Raw genomic sequence first — 24,930 nt, 5'->3', positions numbered from 1 at the left:
GTGATGAAGTGACCAGGTGTGTGCAAATGACCACAAATGGTCGGGCTGATTCGGTGACAATTCACTACCCCACTGCGAGCAGCACAGGTTAGAGAGTTAAATGTGTTCATTCTTGACCTCAAGCCAGCACGTTGAGGCAGCGCAGCAAGGTAGTATTGATTGCAGCACATCGATGTTCGAGCGCTGTCATTGAAAGCTACTTCAAGCGAGCAGCGCACGAGCTCGCGCTGCAGCGCGATTCGCACGTACGTTACTGCGAGCTCATATGCATTGCATCAGTTATTTATCAGTTGCTAAAGGGACAGATGGCCGCTACTACATTGCTGTGAAGAGTAAAAGAAGTATCTTTGAACATGGGGGAAAAAAGTGGTTTTATTTCCATTCAAGGCGACAGTGGAAAGAACGACAAGACCCTCGAGATACGAGGCATTTCAACTCTAACAGCCAGTAACATTGGATGAAAGGCACTCTTCTGGGGGGAGATATATGTAAGCACAACCGGGAAGAGAAAAAAAAAATCCGATGGACACGAACATGCACGCAACATCTGTCCGGCCTCCTCCGAGTTACGTGCTGTAGGTAAAACGACAGCCCATTTGACGCTTCCGGAAAGGCGCATGCAGGCCGCTTCTTTTATTTCTCCCCCTGTCTTTCGTGAAAACGCTGAATGGTCGTCGTTTGTTAGAGGTTCCGTGTTCCTAATGTGTATATACTACACGCATATACTAGATATACACTGTCGTGCATAGTTCCGAAACAAATTCGCGTAGAGAGAAGGGAAGAACATGGTAGTGTGTATAATGTATGTATATATATCTATACAAACGCGGTTATAAATGGAATGTTAGAGCTCGCGCCTATACACTTCGCGCCTCTTGGACCAGCCACGAGAGGAGCGAGAGCGAATGACGTCACCGAGCACGCGAGTTTCACTTTTGTTTCTCCTCATAAACCTCGGGAACGCTGCGCATGCGCGGAGGCGATGATTTGACTGCGCGCTCGTTGCGCGCATAACGTCGGACTGAACCGCGGGTTGTATATTGTCCCGTATTATCCCGTACAGATTCCGCACTTCGGCGCGCCGAAAACTCCGGCGTATACCGGCCACGGGTGTCGTTGCAGGCAGTAGTAGTAGTAGTACAATCTAGTGCGTTGTCTTAACGCTCATTTTGTTCGCGTCAGTTGCTGTTATAGTGATTAACGGGTCCAGAAAAGCGTCGGATGTCTTACCAGCACGAATAAAAAAAAAAATAGAGTCCTGTTTTGTCCGCTGGTCTCTGTATCTCAAGGTCGTTAGAAGTGACTGTGTACGTGTCGAGCGGTAAACGGTGCTTACTGGTAAACAATGCGCGTCTCGTTGGACAAAAAAAAAATGTTCGAGGCTGCTGCTTCTGCAGACAGCGGTCGGTGAACGCTGTCTTTGGGTCCTTTGGCTTTGTAGCACCAGCCTGTCCATTCCGTGGGGCGCTTGCCGAGTGTGACGCGTCGGTGAACAGTGTTGCGTAGGCTTCGCGTCGTCTTGTCTTTGTCACTCTGTGTGTCCATGTGTGTGTTAGAGGTTCTCGATACGTAACAACGGAAAATTCCAGGTCAAGACCTAGCGTGTCACGACGGGGATGTATCGATCAGATGAGATTACGTGCCGTGTGCTGCACAATAACCAATGCTAATGCATCGCTGCGTAGACGAAGTGCGCGGCGAACTTCCTGGATTTGGACCCGGGAACACAGACCGCATCAAGCCTTAACATCGTTCTAGGAGAGCGCACGTCTGGAAAAAAAAAAAAAAAAGAAAAGCTGGTGCCTTGACTGACAACGAACACTTGAATGTCAGTAGTGGTACGTGTTATTGACACGGTCGAGGACAGTTTTCTTTCTTCCTTCGTTGTAGAATGAACATGAAACTTTCATACGGTGATCTTCGTTTCTATAGTTACCGCCGCAATCTCTTCCGACGTCGTAGGTTATAAGCGGATGAAACTCTGGCTCAAACTGCTCCGTCTAAAACGCACACGTGATCTGTGAAAGACAGCAATTCTCTGCGAGAAAGCACCGTTTGTAACGGCACAAACATAGCACTGAGTACGTCAAATAATAATAATGGCGTGCCATTATAAGTGAAGAAAAAAAAACAGCACAAACAAGCTTCCCAGCACGTCACTCGAGGGATCTGGCATTAGTTAACATTGCAGGTTAAACGTCAAAACATAAGGGGACACACGGATATGTTACGGGACGTGTACACAAACAATTAACGAGCACTGTACATGTGATAACGCGCCATTTCCTTCCTTCAACGTAGTTTTCGTTTCTCTCTCAACCACCGTAAACAGGACAGGTTAGCAACACTCTGCTTTCTTGAGCACGCGCGCGCATTGTGACGTAGGCTAGCAGCTTTCGGGCAAGACGAAAAAAAAAGTAAGTAGTGCAAACGTAAGTCCTCTTTTTCTGCGCTGCGCCCACTGCTGGCGGAAAGGTTAAGTAACAGGCAACAGCGATCAAAGGGAAGACCGCGGTGACGAACTCGAAGTCGCACAGCAGCGCGGCAGTTGGGCGGGCGCCCGCTAGGCGGCGATGACGGCACTGGCGGAAAGCGGAAGCCCACCCCGCTAGCCCGATGCTCGTTCGTGAATCAGGCGCCCGCCGCGCCCTCTGGCACACAACTTGTGACCGGCTTGTGGGGGAATTAGGAGGTCTTGTAGGAGGTCCTGAGGAACTAGTAGGTCAGCCTGGGCGACCTCACCTGCGGTTGAAGAAAAGTAAGAAAGAAAATGCTTTAGCAGATCTATGCATACCCTTTGTATAGGTACCACTAAAATACGAACATCAAGAACAGCGTCAGGTGAAGACCTAGAGGCTTACAAGAAATTTTAAATTCATGCCAAGATTTCTTGCGACTTTGAAGATTACGGACTTCAGAGTTCTATGCGACAGTCTTTAAAGGTCGCACCAATATGTATCTACACAGGGTCTACTCACTATCTGCAAAGTTCCGTATCTAGTTCCCTACTCTCCTGCCTGTGAGGCAGGAGAGTAGGCAAATGTGGGTACCTGCAAAACCTTCGGTGACATTAAACAAGACTTAAAAAGCGGGTTAGCTGGCCTTCCATGCATAACTAATAAACTTGAAGCGCAAATGCGAAAACAGGGACGATAGGAACGTTCTTTTCTTTTTTTTCAGTCGAGCCATCGCGATTCACTTGTAGCAGTACCTTCGTTTTCCCATAGCGACCGAGATGCCATCAATGCTTGGCCAAAGAACCATGCAGGCAGCAGCCCTTCAAAGAAAGTTGCGTACGAGTGGACTGGCAGAAAGCACTCGCAAGCGGCTACTGATAACGTCCCTGTCTCACACACACTCCATCTGCTGCCAGCAAAGCTGCGCAGAGTACGTCTTTCAACTCTGTACACTTGCAGTTCTAAACTTTACTAACGTGACAATGAGTTCTACATTACGGCGCGTATAGATAACGCAACGTGAAACGAGGAGTACCTTGCGTATGCGACGTTGTCGTCGAGCATCATCATGCTCCCGTAGAGTGAGCTGGGCGGCTGGAACTGGCTTCCTCCGTCGTACATCTCCAGAGGGTAAAGGTCAGCACCCTGCACCTGCACCGAGCCTGACCCGTCCGAGGCGAGGTCGTCTGTCGAGAGGCGAGAGAACTGGCCGTTCAGCTTCTTGCTCGTCGTCAGCGTGCCCTGAGAACCTGCGGGACGGTCACCGGTCGGGTTATGGGTTGGACGTATCCACTACGATTTGCTCGTCTGCTTCGCCTGCTTATGACCATACGTGCAGAAAGGCGTCAATACAACACGAAAAGTCACAGTATCGCCCGAAAGGCGAAGCACTGATTGCGATAGCAAATAATTAGACAGCCATACAAAACAAGGCCAGCAGTTTTATCGGCCGTATAAATTGCAGTGCACATTCGCTCACTGACTGAATAAGCTGACATGCTGTCACGCGCTCACAGGTAAAAATGAACGGATCTCGCTCGATGACCGCCGACCAACGCTGGCATGATGAAGAGCGGCAGCAGCGGGGGGCGATCGCTTCGTGTTGCCTATATATCTTCAACGCGTCTTCGAAACGCGCACGAGAACGGAGCACACACGAAGACAGAAGACATTTTGCAGCCTTTGTACCAGTCGCAGATTACTTCCAAGATTAGGCGTGCGCGACACTCCCACCGTCTTTTTCGCGAACATAGCGCGAGCGGGAAGACGGCGTGCATCAAGTCATTACCATGCTTCTCGTCTCACCACCTCACGCTTTGCCTCGCGCCTAGAGCATATGGAGCCGCTAGGCGCGATAGGACCTTATGGTACTTGGACTTTAACCGAAAGGCGACGGCGGCGGAAATTCGCCTGGAGTGTCGGTATATCTGCTATCGCAATAAGAAAGGTATACCGTAAAATGTTGAAGTGGTCAAAATATAGACACTCGAGCGCTTGGGTTGTGTAGGAAATGCCATCTGCTCCACAAGCTACAGTTCTGACTAAGCGTAAACTAGCAGATGCTGTGAGGCCAATGACAAAGAAACTGCTGTAACACCAGGTGTACGCCCAACGCAACGTATACCACAGCCAGTTGAATCATGCAAGCTCAGAAACTGCACTTAGTAGGTAGCTTAGGTAGCTGGCCCATGCCCTCGTCCAACTTATCCATGCTGAGGACGTTGTTGAAGGGAAGGACTGCTTCTCATCGAGAACGAGGAATATGGGTTTATTTACAGTATCTACATAAGGGCGTTGCAGTTCATCAGTCTAGCATGACTGCGAGAGAAAGTACCCCGAGCAGCCGCACAACAGCGGTTTATAAACACTCGGTCCTCCCTCGATCCCTAGGTGAGGGAAACGTTCGATCAGTAGACGAGCCACCTTTGAGCGGGAGGGATTCCGCACCGGTTTCACGGTCCGGAACACGCTTCCGCACCGGTTTCACGGACCCCACCGAGGGCAGACGGACTTTGCAGAACTCGGGGCTTACGTCAGGAACGGTGCGTGGGAAGGGGCCTCCAAAGACGTTCCCTCGGGAACTCCCTTGCTCACAGCAGACCGGATCGGCGGTGGCGTGTTCCGTCATAAAGCCTGGTTCGTCGAACTCATCTCGGCAATCCCGCGACGAAGGGTCAAGGACGCGGCGTATTGTTCTCCGCACACAGTAGACTTAGTGACGCCGTGTGGCTAGAGGGTGGCGGTGGCTTTCCAGGAAAAGTCGACGCCGCTGTCGCACCTGGCTGGCAAAACTTGCACCTCAGCAGGCCGTTCTTAACAGGGCCAATTCCGGAGTCAGTGCACTTGGTGTCCATACCGACTCACACCGCGATCCTTCCACAAATATAGGCTCGGCTAATAAATGAGGTGTTTTATACTTAGTTTTGTTGTCTATAGGTGACGCGACAGTGGGCAGACGACTGCGCTTTTCGATATCACTGGGGTCGGTTTTTGCAACATGGCACCTATGATGAATTCAAAACACTCGCCAACAGTATAATGAAAAGACGAACTCTTGACGTCTGGGGGGCTAGTACGGGTCTGTTGTTCACAATGACAGCAGCAAACGCAATGGCTCTTATATTAAGTATAGGTGATATGGCGCAGTGCGCGTGCGTACATTTCGGGCAGATTACAACGTGTCCTGTTAACCGCTTGGTGCGTCGTCCGAATGTGCAGTGAATATAAGAGTAATCGCGACGGTAGTAGCTGACAAAAACTTGACGTTTCGGAGCCTCACCACAGGTAAACAAGAGCCATTGCATTTGCTGTCATTGTGAACAAAGGACCCGTATATGGGAAACGTCAAATTTTTGTCTTTTTATTACAGTGAAGCTGCATATGGCTAGGGTTCCATGCATGTTCTCCATGAACAAAAACTATAATCATCAATGGCTCATACCCCTGTAAGCATTCTTACTCCCGCAAGCAAGCAAAAAATGCAATGACTCACTGTCCCGTAAGGTTCATGACTACTCGCTTTGCGTGAATTAGCTGCGATGACACTACCCCTGCTGTCATTGTCGGTGACTTCATTGCGGATGTGTCGGTACCGAAAAGGGAGCTGTTTACGCATTCCGTGTTGCAGACATATCCCTTGCGATGCCACACCGTTTGCGGCCCAACCGACCACCCAGCGGCGTACGCGCATCAATTCGACATTAATGGATTTGATTGCAGTTGCGAGTTAAATAACGACCGCCCATCAAGACAATGATTGGCTTCGTACTTTTGTTCAAAATTGTGTCACCTCTGTGTCCTGTGCTAAACAGCTTTGCTGGTCAACCACCTTCACAGCGTGGAATGGCTCATGATTTTTTATACTCTTCGCGAGTGTTCGTTTTAATTTCATCATGTTCCTCCCTCGCTATGTAGCCGCGGACAGAGGCTCGAATGAATTAAACGTTTCTCTCTTTTCCTCGCCAGACGGGTCTCCCCCGAGCTCCTGATTACGGGGACTATGGGGAGTTTCACGGCCGGTATGACTGAAACGTTCCTACAAGAATTACTGGAGGGAAATCTGGTGCCGGTGTCTACACGGGAGCTGCAAGTACGGCGGTACAGCCAGCGTGAGAATGACAGCAATATGCTTCTAGCCACCACAACAGTAGGGTGACGGACAGTGCACGGATTTGGCTAAACTTCGTTCTTTTTGGCTTCAAAGGACTCTGTGGCTTTGCAAATCGACCATATTCAACAAAATATTGTTTCATAAATGCAGGAATTCGCATTGATCATCTATGTTTGCACAGAGTTGTTGCCGTCATGCGTTTAGAAATATATGAATGCTTGGAAACTTAAAGAAAAAACAAAACCGCAGTAAACATCGCCACAAGAACAAAGCTTATACGAATTCGCGTGCAGTGCTCGCCATTAGCATATCAGCTGAAGGATAGCGGGGCCGGAGTAACTAGCAGCAATTAATTTGTAGGAAACGCGGCCATGGTATACGCGAGGATCTTCACAGTCCACGCAGCGTCCGCGCAGGCCATCTGGCAGCGTCGCCGCGACCGACCACACTCACCGTAGAAGACGGGCGCCACCGTGGGCGCCGCCTTGTGGAGCGTGCCGTAGACGGAGGGCGTGTAGGGCGGGCCCCTGGGCTGCAGGCGCGCCTTGATCTCCTGGTCGCGGGCCTGGCGTGCCAGCTTGTTGTACAGGTAGACCTTGCGCAGGTACAGGCACAGCATCACCAGCGTGGCGCACACCAGGTTCGCCACGGCGATGGTCGCGTCCCGGTAGCGCGTCGGCAGCTGCAGCGACACGCGTCAGTGTACACGAGGCCAGTGAAGACGAGCACGCTTGTGTGCCAGGTTGTTTTCTTACTCGGTCCAGTGTATGTAATTGATATCTGCGGGCTAGGTATGTGCTATGATCGTTTCCTTTCTTTACGATCCTACTTTTGAAAATCGCAGTGCTGTTGCCAGACCCGTCCGGTAATAGAATTATACATAAGGGGCTAGAGTCTAGGCCTCATAGAGCTAAAGGTGAAAATAAAATGCTACAATCAAAGCACTAGAAGAACGCTGATGGAGAGTGGAAACCAAAGAACGATGCAGACGTACCGGCATCCAAGGATATATGCAAACGTATACACAACTCAACCGCAAGCGGACATGTTCAACCAGAGGACTGCTAAGAAGAGAGCATAATTTTACTAAATACGGGAATAGCAGTGAAATTCGAGCTTTATAACACTGGGCATTTCATTTCAAACAGAGGTTGCGCCGAACTTGACAAGTCCCTGCGCACAAACACCATGATACGGTGCTGAATTATTCTGGACGATATTGTTTAACGTGTTAAATAATGCTATATAAGTAAGTTGCATTGTGCTGCCACATGGAAGGCTGTACCTTCAACGCAAGTGTCATACAGGCGAAACCGAAAATATGCGGTGGCAGAGGGCACTCCACACACGTATGCGTCGATCTAGTTCGACTACTGCCAACGCACGTAGTGACATAGTTTCATCACGATTTGAGGTGTAAACCGTAAGCTGACTGTAGATTAGTGCTTCCAAGTCGCACATATTACGTTGCGGACAGGTCACGTGCTTCATAGCAGATGCATTAGAAGAAAGCGGCAGTCGAAAGAGAGGTACAGAGAAACAATCGGTTGCTGTCGAGGAAGGCTGTTGCGGCGGTCGAACCTTGGCCTGCCTGATGAGTGATTGCAGGACTTGATCAAAGACTCTCAACCACTACGACTTTCACTAACTAAACGAGCATGGTGTCACGTGCACACATACAAACAACAAATTTCACTCGAGGACGGCGAGCACTCGTGGTCACAACGCTGACGTTATGAAAAGCGCTGACAGCGGAAGCACGCGTGCGTGTCTCAAATCGAAGGTTTCGCCTTGCCGCTCGCTTCACCGTTTCAACTGTGCCGAGTCTACAAAACCCAGCTAACCTCCAACTCTACAAGCGAGCGGGAATAAAGCGCGCACGAAGACAACAGCTATCGCGCCTCGCCCTTGCAGGCTCACCATGCATACGGCTCCCAACACACGGCGCGCGGGCCGCGCGGCGGCCAGGGCCAGCCACGGCAGGGCTAGAGTACGAGACGCGCGCTCTTCTCCTCTAGCCCCGCCGAGGGGCAATGGGGGCTCGATCACGTGGCCTTCAACATTGGGCACGCGGGACGCTCATTCTCCTCGTATAGTCAACACTTTATCCGGGACAACGCGGCGGCAACGCGCCTGGAGCGTCCGTATGTATAGCTTTTGTAGCAACGGGAAGCGCGACTGACCTGCGTGCCCAGCACAGTCCACGCGAGCCAGGCGAGCGCCACGGAGACACAGCAGGCGAGTATCCACCGGGACTCGCCGTTGTTCTCTCGGCAGGGCCACGTGAGCACCGAGAAGAGGATGGTGACCGCGAGCAGGAGCATGACGTAGACCATGGAGACGACCAGCTCGTCCTCGAACGAGGCAGGCGGCGCGCAGCGCCACACGCGCTCGTACAGGCCGATGCGCGGGGGCATCAGCACCAGCCACGCCGCCGTCAGGACGACCTGCGAGTACAAGAGCAGAACATGCGGCAACCATTGGGTGTGGCGTGGGAGCTCACAGCGCGGATACGGCTTGGTCTCTCGCGGTTGTGGGATTAGTAGAAAGGAAAGCTAAGTTAAGCCGTACTAGCCATTCGCGTTTAAAAATAAAAGTAGATAAAGTTGTCGCCATTCTTCTAGCGACGACTACAATAATATGTAGGTTCTTGCAATGGGTAATGTTTAAGTAAACCAATTATATGTATCGAAAGTTCGCTTCCCTGCAATGGCACGACGGCCGCTCTTAACCGCCAGAGGAGGCTTGGTAAGCCAGAAGAAACGGAAAAACAAAAGCCGGGTGGCCGTAAACTTCAAAAACCAGTCTTTAGTGGCGTCACAAGCCTTGCCAGTATCTTGTAGGGTCTGCGCTTTGTACATTTACATGAAAGTACTTGCGTAGTATCACGAAGGTACTTGCAAAAGCTTTTTCAAAGAGAATCATAACTTACTCCCATCTTCATGAACAGCAGCACATCGTGCAAACTTCGGAGATCGCAGGTGACTATCCGGCATGATCCCGTACACACCCGTCATCGGCTCTCGTATAGTCTTTTGAAAGAGCAACTAGGAGGAATGCGAAAACAAAAGTGACGGTACCTGTATGACGACTAGACCGCAGGCGATGACGAGCAGCCCGGCGGGGCTGCTGAGCTGCGTGGTGTCGTGGTGCATGCGCTGGTGGTAGCCCATGAGGCGCCATGTGTTCAGAACCTTGACGAGCATGCCCGAGAAGATGATGGAGTAGGCGAGTCCCATCAAGAAGCGGCGCACGCCGCAGCTGGCCTCGGTAGCGCCCACCACGAAGGCGAAGTTCACCGCGTACAGGGCCAGCAGGCCGACCTGAATTTACACATCGGTGCACGCATGCGCTGTAGTGCAAGAGTGCGCAGAGCCACGGGAACTCAAACGGATAGCGACATTGTTTATGGTGCTTTCCTTCTTAGCGTAATGCTCGTGCACTCACTAGTTACGGGTCAGCTCAGCACCAGCTAACGGGGCTAGTGACAAGTTGTACAGCAGCTATAGTTTCGATTTCTCAATTCAACGTGATTTCCAACCGAGACGTTACTTGCAGGGCATAGTTTCGGTTTCTAAAGATGTCAAACCTGGCACAATATTAACAGGTTGGACCTAGCATGAAGCCCTCGATCCCCATGGAAACGATGATCCTCTGATCATTGGCTCCACGATATGAATAACGAAATTGACAAAGTTTTTTTTTTTAAGATAGAGTTCCCTTTGCAGCATATTTCGATTTGTTAACGCATACAGTCTGGTGTACAGTGGCGTAGCCAGGCGGTGGTACACCGGACACGTTTTGCGGCACTGCACTGTGAATGCTATCGCTGCTGTCGTTTTTGTACTCGCACCATCGACCCAGCGTGTACAGTGAAGATGGGCACCTAGCTCCAGGGGAGTAGAATGTGGATCGAGCTATACTGAACAGAAATTGCCTTAAACGAATCTGCGGAACTGCAGATATGCGAGTGTACTCCTGAACTCTTTCCCCGTACATTACGCGACCTGAAGCCGGCGCTACGCCTTCAATATCGCTCAGTGCACTTCGGCAATTCTACATTAGCGTCCCCCTCCTTAACTCCTAATGGTTGGTATAATATTTCATAAGCGAATTATTCTTCGTTGGCGCGCACACTTTTTAAGAACATCTGTTGGTCATGTCCACACGATGTGTGTTCACATGCAAGCTAGCGAGTTATATAACACACAAGTGACACATATGTGGCCCAGACAGAGAGAACTGGCATAACAGCGGCTGAGGCATAATAGCGGCCATCTGGGGCTCTTTAACGCACAGTTAAATCTAAGTACATGAGCGTTTTTGAATTCCGCCCCTATCGGAAAGCGCTACCGAGGCTGGAGTTGAACCCGCTACCTAGCGCTCAACAGCAGAACGCCAGAGTCACTGAGCCACCGCATGGGGGGTGGGGGGCATCCGCTTGCCTAAACGTCGTTTCCGTCGCCGAACTACATGCTCACCAAGATCATATAGCCGAGGACGGTGGTGCCCACGGTGACGGGGAACGCCATGAGGAAGTAGAGGGCGCAGATGATGACCAGTACCATGCCGAGCAGGGACAGGGCCGTGACCACGATGCCCCACACGGTGCGGAAGTTGGCCGCCAGGGACTCGCGGTGCTGGCGCAGATACTCGTTGTCCGCAGCCCCCGCAGCACCCGCCGCGCTGGACGCCGGGCAGCGTTCGTCGCAGTCGCGCACGCAGGTCGACATGGGCGCCACGCCGCTGAAGAAGTCCACCTGGCCATCGTCCACGAAAAGCACGTTCTTGAAGAAAGAGCCCACCTACGGGAAGCAAAGAGGATTACTTGCATTGTAGTGTAGCGCAACATAGATGAACTCGAAAACTGCAACACCGCGGAGGCGCAGGAATTCCGGGGAGGTCATTCGTGGTCGTTCACTTTGGGGCATGCCATGACTCTCGCAAGATTTCGCGTGAGCAGCACCGGAGGCATCGGCGTCTACGGGCGACATCGTTCCTGGCATGGTGCTAAGACAGCGTGTGTAACACTGTGCAAGGAGAATGCTGTCACATAATGTAGTCGAAGCCGAAACTATACAAAGGATCATTCCGCTAGTCTGATTTTTGCTCCCGTATCACTGCCACTCGTGGCCGGCGAAAAACACATAAATCAAGGTTTTCTTTATATGTATTCCAGCGTATACATTATATTTTACAATTCCTCGAGAATAATCGGACGCTAATCTAATCAAAACTAAACAAACCTGAACTTAACGATTCGTTGAGTGGGCTGTAAGCAAAATTTAGTACAGACCCGTCACAGTAACGATTGCGACAAATACTCGACGGACTCGTAGACAAGCAAAACGTACGTTCTGGTAGGTGTAGTTGCGGGCGCTGCTGCCGTTCAACTTGAGGACTCGGTAGCCGAACGTGGTGAGGGTGGACGGCTGGCACTCGGAGCAGCTCTCGAGGTCCGTGCCGACCAGCATCACGCCGACCTCGCGCCGCAGCGCGCTCCTCTTGCACCCTTCGAGGCTGTCGAGCCCGCCCGCCAGCGCCGACGGGCAGTTCCTGGACACGTGGTCGCGCACCGCCGCCGCGATGCGCATCACGGTGTCGACCGTGTGGAACACGTAGCGGTCCTGGCGCACCTCCAGCTTCTCTCGGCCCGTGCAGATGCGCCCGAACTGCTCGTGGACCCGGTGCGCGTTGGGCAGGCGACAGCCGAACTCGAGCTGCCAGAACTCCTCGAACCAGGCGTCCGGTATGGGCTCGTGCCTGCCCAGCGTGAGCGCGGACACGAAGCGGACGTAGTCCGGAAGCGGCTCGTTGTCCAGCTTGAGGGCGAAGACGTCCACATCGGCGCCGTGAAGCGTCTCCAGCAGCTGTTCGTTGTCGCTAAAACCCTCGGTGCCGACCCAGACGAAGCGCTCGAGCAGCGAAGCCCTCCGCGCGGCGGACACGATCCGATTGCTGACCAGCTTGTCTTCGGCGAGCACGACGACGACTCGGACGTCCGAGTCCGTGAGCTTCAGCACGGTGGCGAGGACTTCCTCTTCGGTGGCGTCAGGGTCGACCCTCTGCGAATCGGCGACGCACAGACCCAGCCTGGCGAGAGACTTGGTCACGTGGTAGTAGGCGTCCTGGCCGAACTCGTCGCCGGCGTACAGGAAGTACGCGTAGCTCCAGTCGTAGTGACGCAGCAGGCCCAACGCAGCTTCCACTTGCCAAACGATGGGCGGCAGAGTCTGGATGCCCACGGGGCGGCTTTCCTGGGTGAATCGCGATGTCCTGCTGGTCAGGATCAGCGGAACTCCGGCATCCTTCAGCACGGGCTCCACTTCTTCGGCAACCTGCGGTGACAAAGCGAAAAGAAAAATTCGGCTTGGTTAGGGAAAAAAAATTGGAGCAAAAGCAACCAGTATGCATAATATATTTTCCTTTTTTTTGCGTGTTTTAGTTCTCACCATGAGATGTGTTAAGTGCACGGAAATCATTACAATACAAAAGAAAAACCTTTTTACCAGGGGAAGGCTTATACGGAGTTACCACAGTTTGTAAACAGTCACATCTATAAAACTTCATCTTAAATTTCGCCCCACATCACATAATGAAGAAAAGAGCGCGGAGACGGGACATAGAAAGGAGACACAGACGTACGGAATCCTGTAATCGTTCTCGCCCCCTCGCCCCCCTTCCTTGTTCTCCGTGTGTAGTTTGCGAACTGCCTCACCTATCCATACTTCGGCATCCCAAACATGATACTAAAGCGAAGCATTAAATAACATTATTGATTCTACGCCATACACTTGTATGTCCACTATAGGCAAACCTGTACACGCTACATAATTACGACGAGTCTCTAGTAAGCACCGGCCAAGGCGTTCCAATTGGTGAGTTGGCGCTCGTCCTTGTCTTGTCTTGGCTTGTCCTCGTGTCTCCACGCCAACTTTTTCAGTATGTGTTCCAATTTTTCTTGTATGGGGCCAAAATAAAACGAAGAAGGCAAAGTTCATCCACGCTTCACTTCTCGTTACTATGATACGACACTGAAAGTTATTCGGTAACGGCGATATTTAGAATAGCGAAATAAACTGGCTTGAAGAAAACGGCCCGAAGAGGTAGCGTCCGCGCCGTTGCACGAGCGTCGACATTTGTGTTCCTCTGTACAATGCAGTGAACGAGAAGGGGAACCGAGGGGCCCAATTTTTGTCCATCGATACCAACGCAGGACCGACAGCGCCTGTCAATCTCGTGTCGGCTACTTCTAAGACTAATCAGAAGCGCGTCCGGTGCTACAACCTCGCGCAGGAAACAGTCTAGAGAGAGCGGTCAGAACGAATACATAAATCACGGAGTTCGGAGAGCCGAAGTGACGGCTATATAGAATTAGACACCATCGTACATAGCCGTCGCGCACAAATCTACAACGAGACGTACGCGCTCAATCAACCGACCTTGTTTTCAAACGTGAGCATGGACACGAGCGGCTTGGCCTTGGCCTCCCGCAGCGCCGACGTCATGTAGCCGTACACGAGGGACTCGGCGCGCTGCGGAGTGCCGCACGAGTCGAAGACCACGGCGTCCAGCCGGAGGTCGTCGGTGCGGTTCCGGTTGGCGCGGTCCAGGGCGTAGGCGACGGCGAGCATGCTCTGGAAGGCGCCCCCGTCGTGCAGGCCGCCGCAGGAGAACATGTCGGCGCCCCTGCGATGCACGGGCAGCACGGCGCCGATGGCGAGGCTCGGCCCGTCCTCGCCCGACAGCATGGGCTGCACCGCGGGGTCCCGGAACAGGGCGTCGCTGGGGCGCGGAGCGCGCCGGCAGTCGCCGTCCGCTTCGCACGACGAGTTGACCGTGTACGGCGAGCGGCCCGGGGAGACCTCGGGCAGGCTGGCGTTCATCTGCAGGCCTTCGTCCCGGTTGTAGGTGCCGATCTGCGGCGTGGCGAGCGAAGCCAGTTCTGACGGGGCTGCTATCGCAATAAAACGCTTACAACATCGCGGAACTGGCTGTCGCGATAGCTGCACTGGCAGGCGTACTTATTTCAAAAAAAGAAACAAGAAAGAGCTGACATTATTTTCGAAGGTACTCCGCGCATACATCCTCTCTCAATGGCAAACCAAGGATAAATATCTAGTAAGTTGAAAGCAATTCTAGAGTTTGAGGTATCCAAGCAACGATTTGATTACGAGGAACGCCGTAATGGAGGACTCCGGAATAATTCCAACCGCCTGTGGTTCTTTAACGTGGACTCAATGCACGGTACACGAGCGTTTTTGCATTATGCACGCGCCGCGACCGGGATCGGGCCCGCGGCTTCCAGCCGAGCAGCGCAACGCGATGGCCACTCGGTGTACTCACGGCGGGCAAGCGCCGAGTTCTTTCCAAACTGCACTCGCCTGCGAGAACTCTCCCGCCATGCCACCCGGAGTCCGGTAGTAGGTGACCTGGACGCGGCCGTTGCCGCTGTTGCCATCGGCGAACTTGAAGACCGAGCCGTCGTGACGAGTGATGCGCACGTTTCGGGTGAAGTTCAGCACCAGGCCACGGTACGCGTCGTCCATGACCAGCTCGCAGGGCTTGTTGTCCTCGCCGGTACACCTGACCGAAAACACGGAAGAACAGCAGCCACCGAGGAAGACGTTATGCGCAGAAAATTTGCAATGAATGAATGAATGAATGAATGAAATAGGCAATGAATTTTTCTTTGTCAGTATCTGGTGCGACACATGGGACAACCTATCAATTTCTTTTCTTACTTTACTGCGAAAAAAAATATGAAGGACGATAGTAGCGGGGCATATGTCTTCGCGCAATGTCTGCACTGCGCGATGCACGCTGTAGTTCAGCATTTGACCGAGCGACTTTACAGATGTTCTGGCAACGTCCGCTGTGATTTGAAGTTCGCGTGTTGCCGGTATGTAGTGCTTTGACTATGCACAGAGTACGCCAAGCTATGCTGTCATTGTTTCTCTTTCTTTTTTTTTTGTCTCTTGACAACTAGTATATAGTAGCTGTGGTTTATTGCCGTTCGGCACATAACCGGCCCATAGGTGTGTGTGTGCATTTTTACATTTTTTACCCGACCTCATTAACAGATCTGGAGAGGCATTAGCCCAACAGCTTTCAAATGACCTCCTGCCATGCCTTGAAGGAGCTGTATTCATACACGCGTTTCTGGTAAAAACCATAGAGTTTCCTACAAAAATTTGTAGGAAACTATGGTAAAAACGACCAAGGACGAGCTGTGTAGATGGCAGCACGCAACCCGCGGGACAGTGCAACGAGGAGAGAGTTTATCCTGGTGGGGAAAGTAATACACGTTGGCAACTGGGACTTTTAAAACAATGCATCGTTGGCAGCTCGAGTTTCGTCGTTTTCTTCGTGAAACAGAAAGCTTACTTCAGCGATGAATCAAGTGATTTAAAACATGAAGTGTACTCTTCTAGTAAAAAAAAAGAGACACAGAGATTCTCGCTCAGCTCGTCTTCTGAGAGCGAGAGTAAGTATCGCATAGCAGTAGTATAGTGCTGTTAAACTTCAGTCTTGCGATAATGGTTTAGATTTTGAACAAATGAACACTTCAACATTGCCTGCAGTGTTCCGGGCAAAAGAGAAATATGCAACAAGAAACTGTCAATTTTCGGCCAGAATTGGGGACAATAGCGTGGCACAGAAGGGGTTAAGGCAACTTTGTTCTCAGTTGAGACTCTAAAGCCTTAAGATAGGCTGAGAGAAAGAGTTGAACAAAGGAAAGTGACAATTAAGAAAGAATCGAGGAAGTTTAACCAGGCTGCAGCACTAACCGGTGAGAATTTTTCATACAGGTGCAGCGACAGCTGAGCGCAGTGCGCGTGATGGAGCTAAGTTTCATTTCGTATCCTGCCTCCTGCCCTCAACTCATGATGTTGGACATGCCCAAACAGCCACAGTTATCAGACAGTTTCATCACGAAAGCCGCGTCTACATTTTCCGCGTCATAAGACAATCGGACTGTGCTCGCACACGCTGGTGGCAAAGATGACTACGACGCCATTAGGCATCGCAAACTGCATCGAGGGAAAGCCACCTTTACGACTGCGAGATGAGCCGTCATGGGAACAAGTGGGCCCGTTTGTTCCCAAGCCGGCGGCTCGTCTCACATTCTCATCACATACGGTCTCACCTCGTCTTGCGCGCCTGGTCGAGGCCGCTCGCCAGGGCGAACACCGCGGTGACCGTGGACTCGGCGGCGCCCGCGTCGTCGAGCGGAGGAGACGCCGCCCCGCTGCCGGCGCCGACCAGCGGCGGTGCCAGCGCGTTGGCGCAGGCGGCAGGACCGCGGCAGTCGGTCTTCTGCTCGACGTAGGCGCGGTACCAGGGGTCCCGGCCGTTGCCCGCGTAGCTCAGGTGCTGCAGGTGGTCGCGGAATCCCGGCACGTCGACCGACGCCAGCCGGAGCGACAGCGAGCCCAGCGCCACGTCCGGGTGCCGCGACAGGATGTCGCGGAGGCCCAGCGCGACGAAGGTCAGGTCCGCGGGCTGGGGCGACGCCGCCGAGGACGATGCCTCGTGCAGCGCGGTCAGCAGCGCGTCGGCCGCCTTGTCCTTGAGGAACAGCACCACGACCCTGCGCGGGAACACGTCGGGCGTTGCGCAAACGAGCGAGACAAGCTCTTTGGCGAAGACAGTTTGGCAACCCCTTCGGTGTACACAGCACAAGCGAAGAATTGCAATGAGAATAACACGCCCGCACTGCTGCGCGTGTCTCCGGGTATGTCATCTAGAACAGTCTACAAAGCCATTGATACCTTGTTGACACAGTGCCGGAAGCAAACGTCAGGTCACCGCCATATAGCGGCGCACAACCTGGTCTGCAGTACATCATACAAAACGACAACTAGCCGTCTATATAAGTGATGCCTTGTTAGGTAGCGCACCCACACGAACGCGTCAACGCTGCAATCGGACCCCACTACTTCCTTCCCTGACGTTACAGCGGGCAACACCATGAAAAAAAAAAGATTTTTTAGACAGCGCTCAAAACGAATTTACAAATGCAAGTCGAAAGCACAACGTCAAAGATAATGTCATTTCTTTTTTTGTTGTTGGTGCTGGGTTAAGCTGATTCGTTATCAACACAAGAAAGTTGTACACGGCCGGCGGGACACGTTTCAACAAATGTTAGTGACAACGAGACTAGTATAGGCACCGAAACAATGTCTCGGCGGCGTATATAGTTCTCACCGGGCGCCCTCCCTGCGCCTCCTGAGCAGCTGCGTGGCGGCGGCCCGTACGTCGTCGTCCGACGTGCCATCCTTGAGGCGAAGCGTGGCGGCCAGGCGCAGCGGTCCGCCTTCCAGGGCTCGTTCGAACTGCTCCCACACGTCCTGCAGCTCGTCGTCCCGATCGTCGTACACCGCCGACACGTAGGTCCACTTGAAATGCCTGAGAGCACGAAGGCAGCGCGCACGTCTTATAACACAGCGCACTACATAGGTGAGCAGGTTGCAGGCACGTGCGTATCATGTGTTTACTAAGCGTCCACGCAATTAGTAAAACAAAGCCTGAGCAAAGCTAATTCAAATCATGGCTTAAATGCAAATTTGTACCCCGCAACGCTGTCCACATTCAAGGAAATCTTTCACGACCGATGTCTTGCTCTATTACTGCGCCACCTCTTTAAGCTGGCGGCCACCCAGCTCTGCGGTCGGCCTCGATAGAGAGCACTTGGACTATACTTCAGGGGTGTGTTTCCAGATGTGTCCAGAGCTTTCTAGGCTGGGCAGGTATAGGCTCGTTCTTGGAAATTGACGATAACATAGATGTTTGTGTGTTGAATAAATCCGGAGCGGAAATCTCTCGGCGTAGTGCACGAAGCTATCGAGCGACACCAAAACATTAGGTGGCGAGGACCACAATAGCAACACAGAGCAGAAGAACCTGACCTTAGACGTATTCCGGAGAGATATAATATATACATATATACGATCGAATGCGCGCGATCAGCGATCGATGCGTACCTGAGGACACGCAGGACTGCCTGGGCCACCTCCGCGTTGGACGGGAGAACTCGCAGGAGACTCGGGTAGCGACGGACACCCAGCTTCGACAGCGACGAGTCCGAGGCGACCGTGGGCACGCCGGCCGCCGCAGCGAGAACGTCGGCCGCGGGCTTGACCGTGCACTGACCGGCGTTGTTCCTGCCAGAGGCGACAAAGCCGAACACGTGCCGCAGAGTGGGCAGCCGAACGTCCGTGGCGATGGAGGCGAGCGAGTCGCTGGCGAAGTTGGACAGGTCCCGGTAGGTCTTCTCGCGGCTGCCGCACACGTCGAAGACCACCGCCCCGACCTTGACTCCCGGCAGCACCGAGGGGCTGGCGTTGATCTGGTCCAGTGCCCACAGGAAGGCCTCGACGCGTCGCACGCCGGACTCGGTGACTCGGTGCGAGCAGCGGAACGGGGCGTCTCCGCGCTCGTGCACCGAGAAGGCGGCGGCCAGGTAGACGTTGTCGGGCGACGGCACCACCAGGAAGTCGACCGCCTTGCGCGCGCAGTGCGCCTGGCACGAGGAGGCCTGGCACGCGGACCGGAGCTCGGACAGCGCCACTTCCTTGCCGTCGCTGCCGCCGCCGTAGGTGACCACGGGCATGAGCTCGGTGAACTGGTCGTCAGCCAGCCGGCCCGCCTGCCGATGGCGAGGTGGATGAGCGACGTGAACGACACACGATTCGTCGGTAGCGCACATGACGAATCCAGGAATGCTGACGTCTCGCGAGTTCAAATAAATTTCAGCGGCCCGACTACGGGAGTTTGGCTGTTGATGCGCGGGATGTTCTGCGCCAGCGGAGAAACATTACTTGCGCTCTGAGCACCACGAAGGAGGGCTACGGGACTGAGTGCCCCCCCCCCCCTCCTCCCGCAAACAGATGAGATGGGTGCGCGTGCGCGAGATTCTACCGTTTGTGCGTGAGTATGTGTACGGTGCGCATCGCGTCATCTTTTGTGCTGCACCTGGAATAGCATAATAGGCCCTCCCGGCTGGCATCGAGCACTTTCTCTCCAGAGCCAGCATCTCCGGCAGTTGCCGTATACCCCATACATTTAGCAGTAACCCTACTTTACAAAGTCGCTTATCAGTTACGCACTACAACGGACATACCGTAAAGCCACGCTTTACTATAGACGGCTAGCACTTTCGGCGCAACGAGGGAACTGAGCGGCGCCTGCCCAACCAGGACAGACCTCCAGGGGCCTGTAACTTAAATGTTGCGTACTGCGCGAAGGTTTGTTGAGGTGTGCACTGGCAATGCACGGGAAAGTTGTATCAACGAAAGCCTTTCGGAAGGAGTTCCCCTATGCTATTCGTAACCCCGAGAAGCCAGGAGTGGCTACACCTCAGCGCACACTCACCCTCTGCGGCGAGATGCCGGCGGCTGACCTGCGGACGTTCCAGAGGTCGACGGCGATGTCTCCGTGGCCGTGTTCGGTGAAGACGAACATCTGGTCCTTGTCGCCCACGCGCATGGTGGTCGCCCGACGAACATGCTCGTCCAGCGCCTCTCCCACGCCCATGGCGTTGGACAGGAGCCGAGCGCAGTAGGAGGCGTCCGTTACCTGCCGGGAATTCATATTATTGCGCGCGAACCTGAAGTGTCTCCTGGAGAGGTGATGGTGGACCGGCACAGCTACGAGAACACCCACGCGGCATACGCGAGGTTTGCTTGTTTGTTGCGCCTGTCGAGAAACTATAGCAGTGTTTATAGGGAACCGAGTTTTAGTGCAACGCTCTTATTTTAACCTGGTGACAACGCTGTGATGTGACACTGAAAATTGTGTAAATACCATTTGACTAGTTTCGTAAGGAAGCTGAAAGATCGACAGAGAGGTAAAGTTTGGAAAGGTGAGAGTACACGAACTTGACATGAGAGTTGCAAAACTTTAAGGCTGTGGAATAGTTGGCATAGTGCTAATTAACTGCTCGATAAACGACGCACAACTTTGGCACGGTCACTAGCAGCGCGGATTACAGCACTGCAGTCATTCTTTGTGAAGCAGTTGCTCTCACAAGTACATCTCTTCGTTGTCTCAGATGTCAGTTCATGAACTGTCATCGTCATGCCGTCGTGTTCATAGTAGCGATAGCTACCGCCGTTGTCAACGTCATGGATACCGTACATTCCACATTCCAACCCTGAAATGTACGTGCCTCCTGTGCTCGCGTTTAAACAAAGTGAGGAAAACCAATTATACATTGTTAACTGCACTGTGCAGTAAATTATTTAGGGACGCGAAATGTCCTCCTTCCTGTCGTTGGAATTGTTGCAGGGTTATTTCTATCCCGGCTGCGGTGGCCGCATTCCGGTAAAGGAGGAATGAAGGCGCGCGTTTGCATGCATTCAGACGAACGCTAAGTGACTATCTGAATATTAATGCGTAGCCCTCCACCATGCATATTCCACAACCAATGTGTTGCCTTGGGACATTACAATCAATCAATCAATCAATCAATCAATCAATCAATCAATCAATCAATCAATCAATCAATCAATCAATCAATCAATCAATCAAACGAAGGCGCCGTTCCTCACCTCCCGCGATCCTCCGCACACCTGGTCGCGGAGGTCCCTGAGCGCCGTGGCAGCAACGAGCACAGCTTGCATGACGTCCACCACCGAGCGGCTGGGGAGCAACGGCACCGAGCACTCCTGGCCACCCTGAGTCTGGTGGCACGTCCTCGTCTGAGACCACAGGTCGCCGAAGAAGCGGTCCTGGTCGGGACGCAGGCGCTCGTAGTAAGACTCGAAGTCCAGAACCTGTGCGTGGCCCGCAGGCATGGCGATGAATCAGTCTCAAGCGCGCATGTCTCACACTTGAAGCGGCAGCTTGTATCGAACATCATCCAACGGAGGCAAATACACTTGTCCTTTTGGAACACTAGCAGGAGTTCGCTGTGTGCACGCTAACATGCGTAACGCTCCTATAAGTCGAACTGAGGTGCGTCGAAAGCTTCGAACAGTATGCAAGTAGTACAGTAGAATTCGTTTTTTGCATGCTCGATGTTAGTACCGCTTAGAGGGTTCTCGATGCGATCTTCAGAATAAAGCATGCGCTGGTTTGCCGGACGCGGGTCTGCGCTGGTTCAGCAATGAACGTCGTACCTTTGAATCAAAGAGCATCCTAATGGTCATTAACTCTAACACCGTACATTCTGCGAAGAGGCGGCATTGGAAATTATGTAGACTGTAAACATCGAAATGAGCATTAGCAGGCAATTTCGGCGGAGCTTCATGGTGGTTTTCTGCGCTACCCAGGATTGCGAGGTTCGCTACGCGGGCGTTACTATACCTGTCCGTACTGGGGCCGCAGAAGCACGGCCCCGAGAGCGTCCTCCTCGTGACCGTCGAAACTGACGGGCTGTCCGCCGCCGTGAATGAGAACCAAGTCGGCGTGGTCCAGAAGTCCTTCGGAGCGGGCCCTTCGCAGCGCCGACAGGAAACGCAGGGTGTCTTCGGAATCGGTCCAGAGGACGACAGCGCGAGCACCATTGGCAGCAGCCGTCGTGAGCCGCGTGATGAGGTTGGCATCCAGCTGGCGGCCCGCGCTTAATGTAGCCTGGATGGCGAGACAGATGCCCTCGGCCTCAGCACGCTCCTTGAAGGCGTCGACGGCGCGGGACTCGCTCTGGCTCGACACGACGGAGACGTAGCTCCAATCCAAGCTCTGCAAGTAGGCGACTGCGGCCTCGGCGATCTTCTCGATGGGGAGCGGGATCTGGTAGAGGTAACCGCGGCGGGCATCGTGCGAGGCGGCGAGATCCGTCGTGGACACCAGGGTGACGTTGACGCGAGACAAGAGGGACGCGGCCACCCTGGTGTGCTCGGCCGACAGGGAAGAGGACACGAAGACGGTGGGCACGCCCAGTTCCGAGAAGTGCTCCAGCACGGCCGACGCGTCCCGGGCGAGGACGGACGCCGAGGAGCAGGTGTCGATGACGCGCAGGTCGAGCTTGAGGCCCGGTAAGAGGACGCCGTTGGAGTTGATCTTGCGCACCATCCAGGAGGCGGCCTCGAGGTCCTGCACTGCCAGCCGGTCGACCGTGGCTCCGCAGCCGAAGGCGCCGTGGCCGGCGTTGTGGAGAGGAAGCAGAACCGGAAGAACGATGTCGGAGGCAGAGATACCAGCCTCGCCGCTGGCTGGCAGGGACGAAGCCGACGCGACAGTCGCGTCGGCTTCCTCCAGGCGAGTGGTGCGGAACCTGCGGGTATTGGAAACTTCTTAGAACACTCAGTAATAGAAAGCGGGATTTACGAATACAAGCGCGTTGCCTGCTAATCGTGCGCAGCTACCATCACAGCAGGCCGGGTGCCAGTCGTCTCTGCTATAGGTGATAAACCGAGTGCACAAAAATGACGAAGCAATGCCGCGACATGGCACTGCATGTCACCGCGTATTTGCTGCTTACCTGATGCAGTTATGGCACGTATCAGATGAGCAAAGTGCCGGCATAAACCGAGTGTCCTTCTGCAAGAGCTTGGCCTCTTGCGAGTCGTAAAGTATCAGCTGCGCAGAAAGGGAAAACAAAGTATATGAAGCAAAGTTCTCCAAAAAGCAACCAAACGTCGCTGCTTCCATACAGCACCGAACGAAATTATTGAACGGTAAAAATGAAGACTAGAAAAGCTGAAGAAGTAAATGATGATTATACGAAAAGTTCAGGTTCCACGAGCTCTAAGAGATCTTCACATGGCGTTAGGCGCGTGGAATACGAAAGGGGTCGATCCATATCAAATCCGTGCCTTCGAGCTCTTCAAAAAGTTTCGATAATAAGCGGTGATTTCGATGCTTCGTGGTGGTGGTCGCGGAATACATGACAGAACGCTCAGCATCAATGTAAGTTCGTGAGCATGCACGCTCTTTCAGCAGTGCGCTCACTCGCCACGCTCTCGTTTATCTGAATCTCTGTTTGAATCCATACCAATTCGCTCGCCCTTCAGTACACTTGTATGCCTGTTTGAACGAGCATCGAAAAACTGTTCGCTGACGCACTCGTGAGTGCAACTATCGTCGACCGGAGAGACACCCCCAGATAGCCAAACAGAGAACGCCGGAATTTGTAGGAGAACCAACCTGCTTGAAGTCTGTTCCCTTGACGGCGTCGTAGAGGAACCGGGTCAACGCCAGGTGACTGCCGCCGAGTTCTCCCAGGACGTCAGAGGCAGCGCGCGCTTCGCGGCTCGCAGCTGCCGCTCCTGGCGCCGCGGGCAGCTGGTCAGCTCCGGCGCGAGACTGTGCCATGGCCGCGGCGCCGGGCTCGAGGAAGGAGCCGGCGAACTGACGCCTCGTGAGGCGCCGAAGCTCGGGACAGAGTCCGGGCTGCCCTCGGCACAGCGCCTTCCAGGCCGAGCGCAGAGCCTGAGCCAGCGTGAACACGCCCCGCGCGGCCGGCAGGGCCCGGGACGTCCGCACGACGGCTTGCGCGGGCTCGTGGCTCAGGGTCAGGTCGGGACACGGCGCCGCGTTCTCCAGGCCAGGGACCCTGCGACGCGGGGGAGGGACGCGGCTCAGCGCGAAGGCGCGGTGGGCCACCCGGTAGCCATATACGGCGTTCTGCTAAATGAGCACCATATGTCGCGAGTTCGGCTCCTGCAGCCACAGCGGCCGCATTATACGGCGGAGGCGGAATGCAAAAAAAAAAAAAAAAAAAAAAAAAACCTGGTGTGCCTGGAGTAAAGTGCACGTTAATGAACCCCGTGTAGTCCAAATCGATCCGACGTCCACCTTCTCCACCCCCAACTGCGACGTCGCTCAAAGCGCCAGTGTCGCATTGGGACGTTAAGTCCCACAATTTGATTTGGTTAGAGTAATTAGGTTTGAGAAATATAGCATGTTCGGAAGCTACTCGATCGTGTTATTCGCAGGTCCTGTCGTGGACCTACATTATACCTTGGTGTGTATACGTCTGCAACTTATGTGTTCTATTATGCAGTACAACGGCTTGGTGCCGATGACCACAATCAGACAACTATTTGTTCTTAGTTTATAGTGTTGTTCCTGTCGAGTGTTGGCTCTCTTCTCTTTACTCACTGCAAAAGACGTTCATTGCCCAATTAATTTGTTGTATAACTTTCGCTCGTTTAGTGCATTGTGTTCAGCTATGATTTTTCGATAACGGGCTATATAGCAGACTAACTTTCAAGTTTGTTCTAGTTAATAAATAACCATAACCATCGACAGAAGAAGGCATCGCAGGCGGCTTCTAAAGTTCTACGTCAGGTGTAGAACTAGTAGTTGGAGTAGCAGAAATAATAATAATGTAGCGAAGACAGGCGTGTGCTTCAGGAGCATCGTCAACGCCTCGCTCGAGAGCAGAGCTCGCGCGCTCGGTGCCCGACGCTT

At 53.3% G+C, this 24,930-nt stretch overlaps 1 protein-coding gene across 1 annotated transcript in view; it reads right to left on the bottom strand.

The window, feature by feature from the left end:
• Positions 1–354: 354 nt before the first annotated feature.
• LOC126524600 (uncharacterized) overlaps positions 355–24,930 on the bottom strand; it is a 244,933-nt gene continuing 220,357 nt past the window's right edge. Inside the window, exons 9-25 of the mRNA XM_050172901.2 lie at positions 23,662–24,070; positions 22,997–23,094; positions 21,880–22,789; positions 21,123–21,347; positions 19,945–20,148; positions 18,555–19,219; positions 17,779–17,979; positions 16,718–17,161; positions 14,952–15,153; positions 14,010–14,486; positions 11,922–12,905; positions 11,049–11,372; positions 9,648–9,890; positions 8,751–9,014; positions 7,021–7,249; positions 3,493–3,706; positions 355–2,742 (exon numbers count right to left, since the gene is read on the bottom strand). Of these exons, the coding sequence (XP_050028858.1) occupies positions 2,739–2,742; positions 3,493–3,706; positions 7,021–7,249; positions 8,751–9,014; positions 9,648–9,890; positions 11,049–11,372; positions 11,922–12,905; positions 14,010–14,486; positions 14,952–15,153; positions 16,718–17,161; positions 17,779–17,979; positions 18,555–19,219; positions 19,945–20,148; positions 21,123–21,347; positions 21,880–22,789; positions 22,997–23,094; positions 23,662–24,070 (6,097 nt within the window). The 3' untranslated portion in view covers positions 355–2,738. The remainder of the gene's footprint in view (positions 2,743–3,492; positions 3,707–7,020; positions 7,250–8,750; positions 9,015–9,647; positions 9,891–11,048; positions 11,373–11,921; positions 12,906–14,009; positions 14,487–14,951; positions 15,154–16,717; positions 17,162–17,778; positions 17,980–18,554; positions 19,220–19,944; positions 20,149–21,122; positions 21,348–21,879; positions 22,790–22,996; positions 23,095–23,661; positions 24,071–24,930) is intronic.

The sequence above is a fragment of the Dermacentor andersoni genome, chromosome 3 (assembly GCF_023375885.2).
Source record: "Dermacentor andersoni chromosome 3, qqDerAnde1_hic_scaffold, whole genome shotgun sequence".
NCBI classification, from domain to species: Eukaryota; Metazoa; Arthropoda; class Arachnida; order Ixodida; family Ixodidae; genus Dermacentor; species Dermacentor andersoni.
The sequence above is the reverse complement of the archived record's forward strand: the minus strand, read 5'-3'. Positions and strand labels throughout refer to the sequence as shown.